The sequence below is a fragment of the Paramormyrops kingsleyae genome, chromosome 25, assembly GCF_048594095.1.
Source record: "Paramormyrops kingsleyae isolate MSU_618 chromosome 25, PKINGS_0.4, whole genome shotgun sequence".
Classification (NCBI taxonomy): domain Eukaryota; kingdom Metazoa; phylum Chordata; class Actinopteri; order Osteoglossiformes; family Mormyridae; genus Paramormyrops; species Paramormyrops kingsleyae.
The window spans coordinates 18,923,475-18,941,059 of NC_132821.1; the positions used below are offsets into that span (position 1 = coordinate 18,923,475).

General features: G+C 48.9%; 2 protein-coding genes across 2 annotated transcripts; both read left to right on the forward strand.

The window, feature by feature from the left end:
• The first annotated feature begins 2,900 nt into the window (after positions 1-2,900).
• Positions 2,901-6,396, forward strand: LOC111853582 (inhibitor of growth protein 2-like). Its single transcript, XM_023830606.2, has 2 exons — positions 2,901-3,256; positions 4,683-6,396. Exons 1-2 carry the CDS (start codon positions 3,118-3,120, stop codon positions 5,390-5,392), a joined length of 849 nt encoding a protein of 282 aa, XP_023686374.1. The 5' UTR covers positions 2,901-3,117; the 3' UTR covers positions 5,393-6,396.
• Positions 6,397-7,903: 1,507 nt separating this feature from the next.
• On the forward strand, positions 7,904-17,444 carry trappc11 (trafficking protein particle complex subunit 11). Its single transcript, XM_023830749.2, has 30 exons — positions 7,904-8,030; positions 8,428-8,655; positions 8,741-8,910; positions 9,015-9,085; positions 9,251-9,365; positions 9,458-9,557; positions 9,658-9,731; positions 9,985-10,081; positions 10,278-10,411; positions 10,598-10,748; positions 10,945-11,038; positions 11,319-11,398; positions 11,669-11,747; positions 11,895-11,949; positions 12,153-12,298; positions 12,479-12,540; positions 12,727-12,859; positions 13,004-13,134; positions 13,254-13,385; positions 13,479-13,666; positions 13,764-13,912; positions 14,099-14,220; positions 14,301-14,420; positions 14,988-15,053; positions 15,168-15,324; positions 15,556-15,667; positions 15,878-15,963; positions 16,191-16,324; positions 16,609-16,776; positions 17,024-17,444. Exons 2-30 carry the CDS (start codon positions 8,452-8,454, stop codon positions 17,066-17,068), a joined length of 3,375 nt encoding a protein of 1,124 aa, XP_023686517.1. The 5' UTR covers positions 7,904-8,030; positions 8,428-8,451; the 3' UTR covers positions 17,069-17,444.
• Positions 17,445-17,585: the final 141 nt, after the last annotated feature.

Genomic DNA, 17,585 nt, shown 5'->3' on the forward strand with positions numbered 1-17,585 from the left:
CATCCCAAAGATGCTCTATTGGGTTGAGATCTGGTGACTGTGGGGGCCATTTTAGTACAGTGAACTCATTCTCATGTTCAAGAAACCAATTTGAAATGATTCGAGCTTTGTGACATGGTGCATTATCCTGCTGGAAGTAGCCATCAGAGGATGGGTACATGGTGGTCATAAAGGGATGGACATGGTCAGAAACAATGCTCAGGTAGGCCGTGGCATTTAAACGATGCCCAATTGGCACTAAGGGGCCTAAAGTGTGCCAAGAAAACATCCCCCACACCATTACACCACCACCACCAGCAGCCTGCACAGTGGTAACAAGGCATGATGGATCCATGTTCTCATTCTGTTTACGTCAAATTCTGACTCTACCATTTGAATGTCTCAACAGAAATCGAGACTCATCAGACCAGGCAACATTTTTCCAGTCTTCAACTGTCCAATTTTGGTGAGCTCGTGCAAATTGTAGCCTCTTTTTCCTATTTGTAGTGGAGATGAGTGGTACCCGGTGGGGTCTTCTGCTGTTGTAGCCCATCCGCCTCAAGGTTGTGCGTGTTGTGGCTTCACAAATGCTTTGCTGCATACCTAGGTTGTAACGAGTGGTTATTTCAGTCAAAGTTGCTCTTCTATCAGCTTGAATCAGTCGGCCCATTCTCCTCTGACCTCTAGCATCAACAAGGCATTTTCGCCCACAGGACTGCCGCATACTGGATGTTTTTCCCTTTGCACACCATTCTTTGTAAACCCTAGAAATGGTTGTGCGTGAAAATCCCAGTAACTCAGCAGATTGTGAAATACTCAGACCGGCCCATCTGGCACCAACAACCATGCCACACTCAAAATTGCTTAAATCACCTTTCTTTCCCATTCTGACATTCAGTTTGGAGTTCAGGAGATTGTCTTGACCAGGACCACACCGCTAAATGCATTGAAGCAACTGCCATGTGATTGGTTGATTAGATAATTGCATTAATGAGAAATTGAACAGGTGTTCCTAATAATCCTTTAGGTGAGTGTATACAGGCCTCTTATTAACCACTCCGATCCCCAGGGTTCAGTCTGCAATCCGTTATTTTGGTTGTCATATGATAATATTTCGGCTTTTAATTATGACCAACGAAGCTCAAAATTTCTGAAAGTTTCAAAGAAGAGGTTCATTGTTTTGTCTGATACGCTGAATTATATGGCTGATATGGAGCAAGTTAAGCAAAAGGAGCGAAACGGTCTGAAATTCTGGAGTTCAAGACCCCGAACAGCTCAGTATAAAACTATATAAACAATTACACCGTTATTATATGTTTATTATAAGACATCCATTATGTAGGCTATTGAACGCAAATTCTTACCGTTCATGCAATTTTTACTGGCACGTTGCTCTCAACCACTTTGTGAATTGGTTTTACGAAAAAACTCTTAGTTAAAAACTTTTAGTGCGATTTAGGGATACTCTACCTTAGTGGTAAGATAAAATGATTTGTAAACGCGGGCCCAGATTTCGGCCATTTGAGGTTAATGGGTCTTTCTGTATTAAGATAAGCCAAGACAAGACTTTGTGGATTCCACAACGGGGAAATTTATTTGTTAGCGTATAGATAAAAAAAAGCATTAGAAAAAAAACTGACCAAATAGAAATAACAAAAATTAGCGCACACAATTACATATATTGGACAGATGGATGACCCAAATACAGGTACGGATATTGCACTGAGTGATATAAATATACAAGTTACATATATGCAGTGAACATACGTTACATATATATGATAATTGATTATATAAGCTCTTTCACAACAGATTAACTCGAGCCAATGGTGATGAAATCCCAGCCGTGAAATGTATGATATTTTCCATGAATGTACATTGCATTGACACTAGTTGACCATGACTCGCCCTTAAAAAACCGAGTAAAACCCTTTAAACTGGTCTAACTCGGCTTTTTATGCGGTGAAGGATTATTCTGAAAAACCTGACCGTCTCCGAATAATTTTTTTCCCATGATCCTTTTGTTAAATGCGGTAGGTAGAAAATGCTGTCGGCGCCATAAAAAAAAGTTTGAAATTACGGTTGGTCAGCATTATTTCTACCATTTTTCTGTGTCGTCTCCCATCGCTCTGTTACTGCGGGGACGCCGCCTTTTCATAATCTGCATAATTTATTCATTTGAGGAAATCCGAAGCACTGTTGCTCCTTTTAGCTTTCCCGATCGTTCTTTAGAGCTTTAGAGGACACTGTTTAATTACATTGTAACCGCTGACCCCATAGTCCTTTACTGCAACCTAAGAATCAATTGACATGTTTATACCCACCGTGAGTCTCCTTTCTGTCACACGTGGGGGGCTTATAAGCGCACTGACTTACGCCATTTGCGTAGGCATTCTGAAAACCTGCTCACTAGGCTACATGCAGAGGACCTGGTTTCTCATCTGTGCCTAGGGGAAAGTCCCCGGACGCGTGGCAGAAAGTGCCCGGCGTGATCGCCCGCGATGGTTCGCGCGTCACCGCTTTCAGGGCCGAGACGCTCCGCTTAGAGCCGAGCCCGGTGACAGCGAAGCTACTTTGTCAGTGCAATAGTAACGCAGGTAATGTCTGTTCATCAACAGAACGGGGCTCATTCCCAGAATGCCGCTTTTACTGCTGACAACTGCTAACAAATATCAAACTGTCTATTTCTCACGTGAGAACACGCTGCCAGTTCGGCTCTGTTTTCTCGAACTTCGTATACATTCACCACATTTATTGTTAAAGCTAACAATAATGTTGGGGGTCCTAGGGGGAGCATATAACGGACACGGGTACAACGAGTGCGCTGTGCCTTTAAGAGAGTAGCGCACATTAACTTTGACCCATGGGGCTCCGGTCGGCTCAAAACCCCGGGAAACGCGAACATGCAGTGGGTGACCTTATAAGGAAAACATCCGTACATGCGCACCAAGGACGTTTTTTGTTTGAAGCAGTCGCAGTCGTTGTGGCGGATTGGGGCTACATAGAAGGCAGTAGCGCGAGTCAGGTTGTAAGGGATCCTAAGGACTAGTTACCAGAGTTCCCAAATGCTTGTGTGGTAAAAATTTCCGGTTCTTCTCTTGCATGTACGGCTGGGCTGTTTAATGCACCGGGATCACGATGTTGGGACACTATCCAAACGTGGAAAAGACACAACTGCTCAGCTATGTGGAGGACTACCTTGAGTGTGTGGAGTCCCTGCCATTGGACATTCAAAGGAATGTTTCAATCTTGCGAGAGATCGACTCAAAGTATCAAGGTATGCGAACAGATCTGCTGGCCCTTCCGCGTACCACGGGGGATTGGAAACGAAAATCGGCCGCGGCCGAACTCATTTCATGCGTATGTGTGTTTTACCGCAGTGTATCTGTCAGTGTTGGGGCGGAATGAGTTAGTAGTTTAATGCCAATGGTTATGGATTCAATAATAAGCCTCTATAATCATTCCCGGGTGTAAACGCGTTTTCAATGTGCATCTTAAAGTATTAATTTGCAGTTTTCTGAAGTCAGGGCAGGCGTTAAGGATTAGTCGTTTTGGTGAGTGATTAAAATTTCGCCGATGTCCTCTGAATGGCTGGTCGACTGGTCGCCTCGTTTTTCCTACTGTATCTCGGTGACGTTTTTTCAGCATATCATGGCAAGGAATTTTTAATTAACCTTGTATAATGTTGCCCGGTTAGTGGTTTCTGTTGGTCCATTTTAAGCTGAGACTGGTCTTTGTCCGAAGCACCGTTTTGTTGAAACTTCCCTTCCTTGTCGTGTCGAACATGCGAAGTATTTTTTAAGCGCAGTGAAAATGGGTGTAACAGTATCGTTTTTTCTGGCCTTGGCTCTTTCACCGCGGAGGAGAAAACGGTGGGTGTGGGTCAAAAAGTGAGCAGTAAAAGTTGTCATATTGGCCGAGGGACAGGTTAATGACCTAAGAGCGGTACTGCTCTACGGCCACTGTGAAAACACCCGATACCCATTCTGCACATGGATTTTATTCGCTTTAACGCTGCGACGCAAGACGCCTAAATATAAACGTACTGTCGGGCCGGAAGTAGTTGTGTCGTCCCTTCCGGGGCGGGATCCCGGAAGTGGTGTGACAGCTGACGCTTTAAGGACTTGTGCCAAGACGTGCTTGTGGGTATATTGGGGTTCTGCGTGCATCTTAGGGTTTATCTGTTAGATGTGTGTATGGTGCACGCACTGTGCCGTTTCTTCTGCGGTGTGCGCATTGTACTTCGCCCAACCACATCCGGTCATCATTCCCACTCGACCTTCGAGAAACGCTTCAACACACTGTTCCAGGAATACTTCTACTAGTTTATACCATTACATGTTCTCTGAATGTCCGTAATGTTTAACTTTCTGCTTATTTGAAAAGTAGACGTATCAGGTTCTTGTTTATTTGGAAGATGTCGTGTGACACTTGCTATGCCTAGTCGACTCTGTGGCAGCCGTATGTTTGTAATGTGCTGGTTGTCTTAACTTATACGCCACTTTTTTTGAAAAAAAATTTATTGCAGATTTTAATGTAATGTAGTTTAAGATTATTAGTTTTGATTTTAGCTGGAGTTTTAAAAAAGGAAAGAAAAACAACCAGTGTGGTTTGCCCTTGACATGTCCTGATTTTTTTTTAAAGCTGTAATTCCCATTAATATTTCATGTTGCTCTTTCTCTGACCCCATTCTCATCCTGTAGAGGTGCTGAAAGAGTTGGACGATGTGTATGAGAAGTACAAGAAAGAGTCAGATGGGGCCCAGAGGCGTCGCCTGCAGAACCAGCTGCAGCGTGCCCTCATCTGCAGCCAGGAGCTGGGTGACGAGAAGATACATGTGGTGACGCAGATGATGGAGCTGGTGGAGAACCGAGCGCGCCAGATGGACTCCCACGTGCACTGCTTTCAGGAGCCGGCCGAGGCGGAGCGAACCAGTGAACGGCTCCGGCAGGAGGCTGTGGCCCCCGAACGGTCATCGGCACGGCGGCCCCGGCGCCAGCGGCACAGCGAGAGCCGCGACTCCTGCCACGCAGCCAACGGTGTAGACGAGCCCGGCAAGGAACCGTCTCCCCCTCCACCACCGCCTCCGCCGCCACCGCCTGTCCGAGAGAAGCGGTCCAAGTCGGCTAAGAAGAAGAAGCGTTCTCGCGCCAAGCAGGAGCGTGAAGCCTCTCCGGCGGAGTATGCCATTGACCCCAACGAGCCCACCTACTGCCTGTGCGACCAGGTCTCCTATGGCGAGATGATTGGCTGCGACAATGAACAGTGCCCCATTGAGTGGTTCCACTTCTCCTGTGTTGGACTCACCTACAAGCCGAAAGGGAAGTGGTACTGCCCAAAGTGTAGGGGAGACAGTGAAAAAACGATGGAGAGGAGTCTTGAAAAACCCAAGAAGGATCGAAGGTCGAGGTAGTGATTTCTGCTGCTCTGTTTTTTTTTATTTTTATTTTATTTTTTTATGTGTCCAGTAGTTCTTTGGCTTTTGAAACAATCTTATGGGAAAGGTACACGTCTGAAATACTTTGTGGACTGCCTCTGGAACATGATGGAGGATGTGACTGTGAATCTCTCTCTGGCTGCACTCAACCTAAAGACTGAAAATTTTGTGTACTGAAGAAGCACTAAAATTGTCATGTCCATTGAAACAGAACTTGCAGATGGTCAGACTACCTATTTCACCTTTGGGAAACCCATAGGTGATTTCAGAAATGCTGCCTAACACTATAATATTTTGTCAAATGTAAACAAATAACAAATGTCTCTGGATGGCATGTTCGGGGTCTCCCTAACTACAATGTGAAACCAGAAGGGTCAAAGGTCTGTCCGTCTGTCTCTCTGGGTGCCCTCCTCATGTAATGAGAAGTGAAACTTTCCCTCTTCATTGCTGTCTTGAGTGGATCTTCATATTGGTTGCATTGGCACATTAGAAGGATTATGAATGTGATTTCTCTAATTGTGTTGAAGATAGAAAATGCTCTGGTTGACTGGGATCTCTGTCTTCTAAGAGGTAGTCGCCAGAACTTTTCAGCTTTGTTTACTGTCGTAAACTTTTTGGGCGTCCAGGCCTCTGCTACATTCTGTGTCTGGGGACAGTTTGCATGTTCTCCCTGTGTCGTGTAGATTGCCTCCCGCAGTCAGGACACACAGGTAGGCTAACTGGCATGCCTATATTGCCCGAACTGTGTCATTGTCCTTGTGTAAGCCGTGTGATGAGTGGGCATCCTGCCTTGAGTGTTATCCTGACCAGGGTGAGCAGATGGATGGATGGGACCACCAAATGCAGAATCTGGATTAGATTCTGCCCCCGATGCCTCCAGTGATGTTAATTTCATATGTGGTTGGAAATTCTCCTGTAATAAGCAATGTTTTATTCTCTCTTTTATAAACATTAAAAGTAAAATCTGTGTCCCCAACAAATGTTAGTCTTCCTGTTACTGCATCAGCTGCACCTGTGTGAAGTAAAACGGAGACCCCACCCCCCACCCCTCCTCATGGGGTGCGAGGGTTTTGTGCGGGAGGTAGGTCATCTGCGGGGGGGGGGGGTGAGCAAGCGAGCTGCATTTATGTGCACACACTGCAAACTGACAAAAAGCTAAATTAAATGTAATAACCACTAAGAAATCATGCACCTTTATCGGTAATCCAAGAGATCTTCACACACATTGCTGTGCCACAGCCGCGATAGTTGACTGGTCTCCTCTGAACTTGTGTATGTGTGTCTGATGTTCAACAAAAACGGAAGGAACAGAGGTTAGTCTAAAGTGACAAAAGGGTATTTAGCTTTTTTGGTAATCATTTATTTTTGTTTTATTCTGTTAATCATTTCTGCACTCAGCTCATTGGTAAGTTATTGCAAGTTATTCATCGTCGGATTTTCTTTTATTGAAAAGGTGGTCTGATATTTTCTTGATTAGACATTTATAACTAGATCTCTCGGCAGCAGAAATAAACTGTGACCCCCGATGTCTCTCATCTCTTCGGAGTTCAAATTGTAGTTCAATAATTTAGTCTGAGATCAATTGGGAACTGAAAGGGCAGTTAAATTTGTATCTCTGTTCAGTTAAATGTCTGTATTAAGCGGAGAACCTGAAGTGAACCTGCGTCCACATGTCAGAAGTGGCATGCCAAAGGTGGGGTGTTCATTTAAATGACTGCTTCACACACATCAACAGTGTTACTCATCGCTATCCACCTATTTTCTACACCTGCTAATCCTACACAGGATCACAGATAGGGACGTACCTAAAAATTACGGGCCCCCTGACAAAATGTCACCTTGCCCCCCACCCAATTTAATATATTGTTTGGCCCCCTAAATCTGCCAGGGCATCCGTGCCCCTCCAGTGCCCCTGCTCGCGGGCATCCGGAACATTTCACAAAGCAACAGTCACAAGGCACGCGGTAACCCAGGATGGAAAGCTAACCCAACGGGGAGAAATATATTCGTTTTTGCTTACGGTTATTTTATTGGACATGACAGGTATTCTAGAAAAAGTAATGCAGTGAGATTTGTAAAAACGTAATAAACTTTATTTTTCGGTGAAAATAATTGTGTACGTACATGATGATTTTGTGTTCGTCAAAATGATATTTTCATGTACTTTTCATGTAAAATGTAGAGATGGAGACTGGGTCGAAAATATTAATAAATATTGACGAACGGTTTTGTTTAGTGCCATACACTGCTGTGATTGAAATATTCTGATGTAAAGGGTCTATTTATAATTAGAATTTACGTTTTCATTACTTTTATTTCGCAGTCCAGGGTAAGCGGCTGGAAGATGGATGATTGATGACGTTTGACGTCACCCCCTTCGTGCGCGTGCGTATGACGCTGTCTTCCGGGCTCTCCCTGTCGATGTGCTGATTGGAGGGCCCTAAAGCTACCGTAGCCCGATTGGCTCAGAGCGCTGTCAATCTTTGTCTCGTGTTTTTCCTGTTCCGGGAACTTACTAGGGAGGGGAAATAGCACAACTATTCATAAGGAAAGTCAGTTGTTGATGTAAATGCATTAGGTGGCTGCGGGGGACTTATTTTGGATAGCTCATTCGGTATGTGCACGATTTCTTTTAAATAAGGTTACTATTTAGGAAATGATGTACGGTCGTTTGGTGTGTGCATTGACAGGCTTTTTGGTAGTCATGTTATGACCGATATTGTTTTAAAGAGAATACGCCCCAAAAAACACATTTACCGATTCTCTTGAACTTTATCAGTGTTTTAATACACATGTCTGTAAAGGATGAAATGCATACTTTGGCCTAAACGTGACTGTCAGTGGCGGCCACACGAATTTCATGCTGAACATCGTACCGACGATCAAAGCAGTAATTATTAAACAGCGGTATTAAATGGCGTGCGTTTTCTTTTTCTCGCACGGGCCGTGTTAATTATTATGGATCCACGTTTTAAAGCCCATGCAGTAAATAAAGGTGTTGTGTTTTTTAGAGCTGTTGTATAGCCGAGAAGAAGATGACCCCAACACAGTGGGACCTACCTCCAGAGTTATGCTGCCGGCCCATGGCATTTGTGGCTCTAACTGGACTGGACGTGGTCTACAACGCCGTTCACAGGGCTATCTGGGATGCCTTCTGTGTTAACAGGAGGGCTGACAGGGTGCCCATTTCCTTCAAAGTCCTTCCAGGGGACCACGAGTACCCGAAATGTAGGACCAAGGTGTGGTGCTTTTTTCCCCACCCCGATGTACCTTTCATTACACTATGTGTCGTATGGACATGGGTGTGTGCTCTTCTCATTTCAGAGAACCTCTTATGAGTGGTACATCCCCAAAGGCATCCTGAAGACCAGCTGGATGAACAAGCATTTGAACATGGTCCCAGCGCTGGTGGTGCTGTTTTATGAGCTGGACTGGGATGAGGTTCAGTGGAAGGAGAAGCAGCTGGAGTGTGCTACCAAGGTGGAGATTGTCAGGTAACCTAGCAGCTTCTGCAGGGTCTAGCCAGCAAGGCAGTCTATCTGGCCCACCTGGGCTCAATACTGCCACAGATAGACGTTTGGACTGGTTGTTTCTACAGGACAAGTCTGCAAGGACGGAACACAAAGGTCGCAGTGGTATTAATTCAGAAGAAAACTCCTCTTCCCCCAGGTAGGTGCAGATGGCCGAAGTCTTTTGTCTGCTCTGAAGAATTCTGATGTTTTCGGTTTATAATGCATACAATACCGGTATCTGAAGGCACCTTGCAGGATATCCCATTGCTTAGTATCACCTTATGTCTGTATGGCGTATATACCTTTGTGCATGTATGTTAAGGAGAAGACGTCATGGCCTCAGAGCGGGCAGGTGCTCTCTGTAACGCCTGTGACCTTTCGGGCAAGTTTCTCTTCGTCCTCCCCCACACTGATCACCTCGTGGGCTACATCATCAGGTTAGAGTGACCCCCGCATGACCTCTGGCACCAGCCTACCCACAGGTTCCTGCAATGACTGCTCACGGCTCTTGTGTGATCCCTCACCGCAGGCTGGAGAACGCCTTCTATGAGCACGCTCAGACTTACTACCACAATGAGATACGGAGGGTGAAATCTCATAAGGAGTTCCTCAACAAAACTACCCATCAGGTGGGGGTCCATTTCGGCTTTTGTCAGTGCTGTGGGGCCACATCTGTGAGGCCTTTGTTTCATGCCTCGTCTTCGGGGGCGACTTTCTTGTGTGTTGCAGTTGCTCTTCGTAAGACACCAGTTTAAGATCGCTTTCTTCAGTGAGCTGAAGCAGGACACTCAAAACGCATTGAAGTAAGACCTCCAGTAACTACTCTCCAGTGTTTTTAGTGTACACATGCATGTTTCTGGTCATGGCTCCATTTATGTATCACACAATGAGAGCCGAACTAATTAATTCTATTGAATGCGTTTGTTGTGTGATATTTATACCCAAATTAAATAGAGACTGATCCAAGTTTCAAATCAAGTTGAAAGGAGATGAAGTCATGCCGTCATTAGCAAGCTCCCCTTAACCGTTTTAAGACGCTCTGTCCCTGTGACGTAGGCACTACAAGTCAGCTTACGGCCTTGTGCATGAGCTGCGAGCCCATGAGACCAACATCCTGGAGATCAAGACACTGGCTGGATTCATCAACTACAAGGTGACCAGAGTTCATGGCTAAGCTGTCAACTGTTGTGCATTGAACTATTCAGGACATAACTGAGAGGATGTAACTTGTCAGCTGACTGATTTTAATTGTAATTAAGGGAAATGCCCCCTTCTCTTCTCCAGGAAGATTAAAGATGACGATGATGATGGTGGTGGTGGTGTTTATAGTTGGGGTCCTTTTCTTCCAGATCTGCCGGCTCTGCTTCCAGCACAACACACCCTTGGATGCCATCGCTCAGTTTAGGAAGCACATCGACCTGTGCAAGAAGAAGATCGGCAGCGCTGAGTTAGCGTTCGAGCACGCGGCCTGGATGTCCAAGCAGTAAGGGCGGCTCAGAAATACACCGTTCATGTTACTCTGCACCCTGACGGTGCTTCCTGTTCCAAAGCATGTGGCAGTGTTTCTAACCAATAGGATCAAATGTATAAAGCATGTGGCAGTGTTTCTAACCAATAGGAACAAACTTGTAAACATAAAAGTGCTTCGGATTGGCTGTCCCACCCCCAGGTTCCAGTCCTTTGGCGACCTCTTCGACGAGGCTATCAAGCTGGGCCTGACCGCCATCCAGACCCAGAACCCAGGCTTCTACTACCAGCAGGCGGCGCACTACGCCCAGGAGCGCAAGCGGCAGGCGGTGCAGCTCTGTGGCAGCCCGGAGGTGGGGGTCTGAGCATAGCTGAAGATCCTCCCGTAATGGTTGACTGAGCTCATGTGGTTCAGCTGTTATTCACGCAGCTGCGACACGCTACACACTTGATTATTAATGAGTTACTGTGCTATATAGCTGTTGGGGGGAGTCCTGGAGAGTCATTGTCTGGCTGCTCCTCACAGTTGCTGTTTCGTTTCTGTCGCAGCTGAGTACGGGGTGCCCCCCTCCAGACCCCCTGGACACTCCCACTGCCGTCCTTGACTTCTATGGGCAGCGGGCCTGGAGGCAGGGACACCAGAGTGAGTGTTTGCCTGGACCCGCCTCTGCGTGTGGGCATGTGCGCACATGACACCATTAAATATCAGCTCTAATCCCAGTCCCTGTCATTCCAGTTTTACTGTAATCTGCCTGAAGATGATGCCTCTCCTTTGCATGGCATCTCCCAGGTTGTTTGCTGTGTGTGTATCAGAGAGATGCCTCTCTTCCCTCAGCTGAACCCATCTCATGCTACTCACCTTTGTCCTGTGGAGACCTGGTCGTTATTGAACGCCGTTGACCCTTATTCATCGCTCTGTCCAGGTATTGACCCTCCTGACCCGGAGAAGGAGAAGAGAGGCATTCTGGGTCTTCAGGGGAAAGAGAGGGAGGTGCCTCATTCGGTGAGTGCCCTCCTCTTTACATGGAGTAAAAGCTGACACCAGAGGGCGTAGCAGTTAAGGAAAGAGTAGGTTAGAGCTGAAAGGGTTAAAATGTAGGCGTGTAAATAGACACGTGTCTGGGACTGACAAGGGAGTCTCATGGATGTACCCCCCCGCAGCCACGGTACAGAATCTAGCTTTCCTGTTTGACCCGTGTTTGACCCGTGTTTGACCCGTGTTTGACCCGTGTTTGACCCGTGTTTGACCCGTGTTTGACCCGTGTTATTCCAGGAGCTCATCATCGCCCTGCTCAGCAATGCCGTGGCTCAGTTCAAGAAGTACAAGTGTCCACGCATGAAGGGCCACCTGAGTAAGTCTGTGTCACGCACATGCAGACGCCCCTGCTGACATGTTTCTGCTCAGTGTGTGAGCGGGCAGAGTCTTTCGTGCGGTTGCACGTCAGCATGCAGGCCGTTCCCATAGCCCTGTTCTCACCCTGAATCCACCCATCCCGCAGTGGTGCAGATGGGTGAGGAGTACTACCACACCAAGGACTACGCCAAGGCCCTGAAGTGAGTTGATCTTCCATGAAGGGTGGGGCTTAGGAGCAAATTAACAGCCAAGTGCTGACAGACACTGTCTGCAGCAGGCAGCATGGTGTCTCACCCGTTCCGCATTGGCGTTCACCCGGTTATTGGCACGTGGTTAATGAGCAGGCTGATCTTGGGTCTATTCCTGCTTTGGCTACTGACTGTGTGTCTCTGTGTGTGCTGAGGCTGCTGGACTACGTGATGTGTGACTACCGGACAGAGCGGTGGTGGAACCTACTGACCTCCATCCTCAGCACCGCCCTCCGCTGCTCCTACCTCATGGCCCAGGTGAAGGACTACGTGGCGTACGGCATGGAGCTGGTGGGCAGAGGTATGCTGCTTTGCCACCGGGTTTGCGACCCCTGTGTGACACTCCTACTCCCCAGGTTATAAATATCAGACCCGGTTATCACTGTGATCGTAGCAGCTTTGTGCACAACCTTGATGTCCTTGAGTTTGACCCCTTTCAGTAGATGAGGACTTATCGTATCTCTCCTCTGTGCCCATCCAGCTTCTTCTCTGCCTGAGGACCAGAAATCAAGGATTGAGAAGAACCTGTTCAAGGTTTTGATGGTGAGTGGCTCTTTCTTGTGAAAAATTTGCAAAAATGCCACCTTACTCTGGACAGAGGTGTCCAGTGAACCAAGGGTGTCCTGAAGCCCTTCTAAAGTGCCGTCTGCAGTTTGCTTTCCCATGATGATGATGATGGGGATGATGATGATGGGGATGACGATGACGGGCCCCGCTGACTCCCTCCAGAAAGAGGTGCCAGAGGCGGAGCCGGACTGTGACCCCGCTGCGGTCCGAGCAGCTCACGCACTGTGGAGCGAGCGGGCCGCCCAGGCTGCTGAAGATGAGGTCATGGTGGAGGCGCAGGACTGCGTGCCCTTTGGTGAGTGTCCCCCAATGACTGGTCTGGGCTCCGCCCTTTGGTGCATGTCCTCCAATAACTGGCCTGGGCTCCGCCTCTTTGACGAGGTCACCCGCAGGGTCATGTGGGCATGTCCTGATGGTTTTGCCCCTCCCTCTCTCACAGTGCAGTGCAAGGCCAGGTTTCTCCATCCCAGCTTCCACCTGGACGTCCCCGTGCAGTTGCACATCTTCCTGCGGGCCGATTGCCCCCACCCCGTCCACTTCTCCAAGCTGTGCGTCAGCCTCAGTAACCAGGTGGGTCTCGACCCCACCCCGTACTGATCTCATCCAATAACAGTCCATGAATTTTAATGAGAGTCATGAGAGGAGGCCTTTAAGCGACGCACACCATGTGAACTCTGCCTCTGTCCCAGGACTACAACCAGTACTGCTGTGTGTCTGAGGGCTCCTCTGAGTCGCAGGGTCTGTGTCTGCTGCCTGGACAGACGCACATGTTTGCCTTCAGGTTTGTGGCACGCACTGAGGACGTGGGCAAAAAGATAGAGGTGAGAGGGCGTAGGTCTGGTCACATGATTTGTGTGAAGTCCGGGGCGCCTGCAGTGTCCGTCTTTGAAAGCATGTGTGTGGGCCATTGTCAGATCACAGGCGTGGACCTCATCCTGGGTCGGGAGAGCGAGCGCTGCGTCTTCCTAAACTGGCGGGGTGGAGGGGGCGACACGGCCTCGGCCCACGAGGCGCTGCAGGCCTCCCGGTCCTTCAAGCGACGGGACCGTCTGCCGGAGCAGCAGGTGGACTGGGACACGGTGACCATCCAGGCCAGCACCATGTGAGTCGCCCCGCTGCAGAGGAGCTCGTTTGCTGTGCCGGCCGCTCAGTCAGGGCTGGGAAGTTCTCCGTCAACACAGCAACCCTGTGTCCCCCAGGATCATCTCCCGGGTGCCCAGGATCTCTGTGCAGCTCCTGCACTCGCCCCCAGCCCTGAGCAACGAGATGTACTGCATGACCATCACCATCCAGTCCCTGGAGGACACGGTGGCCCAAGACGTCAAGCTCACAGCCGGGCTCAAACCAGGTCATTGCCTGTTGACCGTGAAATTTCCAATCAGTACCTTTTTATATTCCAAACGTTCAGTGTGTGTATGCGGCCGTGTATGTAAATATAACCCTACCCATTCTGTGACATGCGATCCTGCAGAACATCCGTACAGGCGTGAGAGTCCTTAACGCCACATGGATCTCTCATCCATTTGTCCTCCAGGTCAGGATGCCAACCTCACCCAGACGACCCACGTCACCCTGGATGGCTCGGAGGCGTGTGACGACTCCCATCCCGCCCTGCTTCCTGATATCGACGTCGGCGACCTGCAGCCACAGGAAAAGGTGACCTGTGGGCCAAAGGCACCGCTGGGTCTTAATGCCTGTGTTTCACAAGGCCTCATGTGTATGGCTGCCTTCCGCAGGTGGAGAAGCCGCTGTACATCCGCTGTTCGACCACAGGATCCAGAATCTTCCTAGTCCACGTCGCCTATACCATGAACGCCTGTATAGAGGGCAAAGACATTGTCTGCAAGTGTCACAAAGTGAGTCTGCACCGCCTGTGTGTGTAGGGAGCACCTCGACTCGCAGAACGAAACAAAACGTCAGTTGTGTCTGTGTGCCGCCCATGAGACTGAGAGTGGGAGGCGCCGCGAGCAGCAGATCAAACTAAAATCAGACGAATGTTTGTACAGCTCTCTGTGTCTGTGTGCCGCCTGTGTGCGTGAGAGTAGGAGGTGCGTCGAGGCCGGCGCAAATCGCAATCGACGCTTGCGTACATCTCTGCGTCTGTGTGCCGCCTGTGAGGGTGACATTGGAAGCTGCCTTGAGTTCCAGATTAAACCAAAACAAAACGAATGTTTGTAAAACATTCTTTGTCTGTGTCGCCTGTGTCAGCGCAAGTGGGCGACGCATCGAGTCGAGTTCCAGAGCAAAGCAAAACAAAGCGAATGTTTGTGTACGTTATTCTGTGTCTGGGTTCCGTTCGTAGGAGTGGGAGGCGCCCCGAGTTCCAAATGGAACCAAAACGACACAAATGTTTGTCACATGCCTTGTATAAGTATGATAGTAACGTGGCATGATTGTTACACTTTGCTTCTCTTTGACCCAAGGATGAAACTGTTACCATAGAAACTGTCATTCCATTCGAAGTGGCCGTGAAGTTTATGTCCACAAAGGTCGGTGTCTGCATCTGGCTGTATTAATGTTTACAGTGTTTTATGTTGATGGAGCGCCGTCCTCAATCCTAATCTATCTGTGACCTTGTCACTACGGATGGCGCCCCTGCCCAGTTTGAGCACCTGGACCGCGTGTTCGTGGACGTGCCCTTCCTGCTTATGACCGACATCCTCAGCAGCTCTCCCTGGCCCCTACACCTGCTGAGCAGCCGGCTGCAGCTGGCCCCCTCCATGGCTGCCGTGGACCAGCCCCAGTGCCAGGTGGAGCACGGTAGGTGGAGGCTTATTCTGAGAATGTGCCCACAGCTGAGCTGTTAGCTAAAGAGTTGCTGTTTTATAAAACTGTTTCTAATATGAGGGCGGGACTTATGTTCAGGCCCGGCTTCTGATTGGTGCACAAGACTTCTAGGAGTAGAGCGTGGTTTCTGATAGGCAGTGAGTCAGACTTCTCTTGGGAAGGCGTGGCCCCTTACTGGGCGGTGCTTCTCTTCCCGCTTCCCAGTGGTCCTCCAGACAGGCGAGTCGGCCAGCGAGTGCTTCTGTTTGACATGCCCGCCCGCACCCCATGGCGGCAGCACTGCGGCGTCTGGACAGTACATCATATCCTGGAGAAGGTCAGTGTGTCCTCCAGTGGGGGCTGCGTGCTCGGCCCGTGTGCCCCCCCAAGCCGACGCTCAGCCCTCACTCGGTCTCTCAGCAAACATGGCGATTTCAGTGTATAAACAGTGTGTGTCTCTCTCTACCCTCACAAACTACAGCACTGCATTCTCCACAACTACTGTAAACTACCTGAAATTCACAATGAACTCCCCCCACCCCCCCAGGGATTCTGAGAACGTCCCGGTTGTCAGCTCAGTGATACCCCTGCCGCACGTTGCCCTGGAGACCATCCCTCTGTACATTCATGCTGGTAGGGCCCGTGTGATCACCTACTTCACTGCTGCCACTGTCACCTAACCAGACTCCGGTCTTGCACTCATTGTTATGCATTTAGTAGCTTGACTAACTTTCCAGTGCAGCATGTGATTTCTTGTCTGTTTGTTTAACAGCAACACAACCCAGACCCGTTTGAGCGACGACGGGTCCTTAGAGAGTGGATCACTTTCAAGATCTATGTTTGTGTCTGCGTCTGTGTAGATCTGCCGTCGTTTGGACGCGTGCGGGAGTCTCTTCCGGTCCGGTACCACATCCAGAACCGCACGGGGCTTGTACAGGAGGTGGAGATGTCTGTGGAACCCAGTGACGCCTTCATGTTCTCTGGCCTCAAGCAGGTGAGATGCCCCTGGATCTCGGTGCCCTCACCCGTTTTCCTTCTCCCGCTTCGTTATCTCACTCGGCGTGGGTGTGGCCACCGGCTCCGCCGGCCAATCATGTCCATCCCTGCGGGTTGGCAAGGTCACCGGTCGTTCACCCCCACCTTTATGGTTTGAGATTCTTATTTTGACAACATGTGGCCTCATCTGGCTTTATATTGCCCTGAAAGACCCCCCCCCACCCTACAACCTATATCTGTTTGACGTGAAAACATGCTGGCTCCTGACCCATTGCCCTTCAGGTGCGCTTCCGGATCCTCCCAGGGGAGGAGCAGCAGATGCTGTATAACTTCTACCCGCTGACGGCAGGCTACCAGAGCCTGCCGCTGCTCAGCATCGAGCTACTGCGTCTCCCCAGGCTCAGCACCCAGCTCCTGCAGCGCTTCCTGCCTTCCCGCATCTTCGTCAAGGTAGGCCCGCCCCTCCAGCTCCTCACCTTCCCGAAATGTGCACTCTAACTATCAGGGAGGGGGACAAACCAAGGGCCCTGCGTGCTCCTTGCGGCCTGTCTCGCGCAAGATTCAAAGCTTCGAAACTTTATTGTCACGCACAAACACAATGTATGCAGTTTAAAGCCTGGGGTGATCAGTACTAAATACTCACTTGTTGATCATAACCCCGCCCCCCCCCCAACCCCGACCCCTCTTGCTGTTGCAGCCGCAGGGACGACTTGGCGACGACGCCTCCATCGCTGCTGCTTAGAGAACAGGGCACGTTAGCTGCTCCCAAGCTGGGTGGCATCCCCATGGTAACCAGGGATTTGCAGTCTGTGTTAGACTCACTGCTGAACTCGAGGCTCCTGTACTACTGTGGATTCTGGGCAGTGTGACGCACAAGTGAATGTGCACTTGTGTCTTAGAGGTACATTAAAGCATTATTGTTGGGACATTTTTGTAACTGACTCCTTGGCTCTGCTAGAGTGTTCAAAAATCACATGCATGCTTTTTGAGTAACCTTTAAAAAAAAAAAGCTGAAGAAATGTTTTTATAAATGTAATAACGTATAAAATAGCTACTTGCAGATCCACTCTGAAGTGTGTATGTATGTGATATATGTCAAATAAATACAGGTATACAGATGCAGGCCACCGGCATGTTTCTTCACTACTTGTAGTGTATAGTGACGAGCATTTGTCACCCAAGGGAAAAGAGCTTTAATTTGCTTTAATTTAAAGCAATTTATAGGTCATTTGTATGGGTCTGTTTGAGGCACCTGTTTA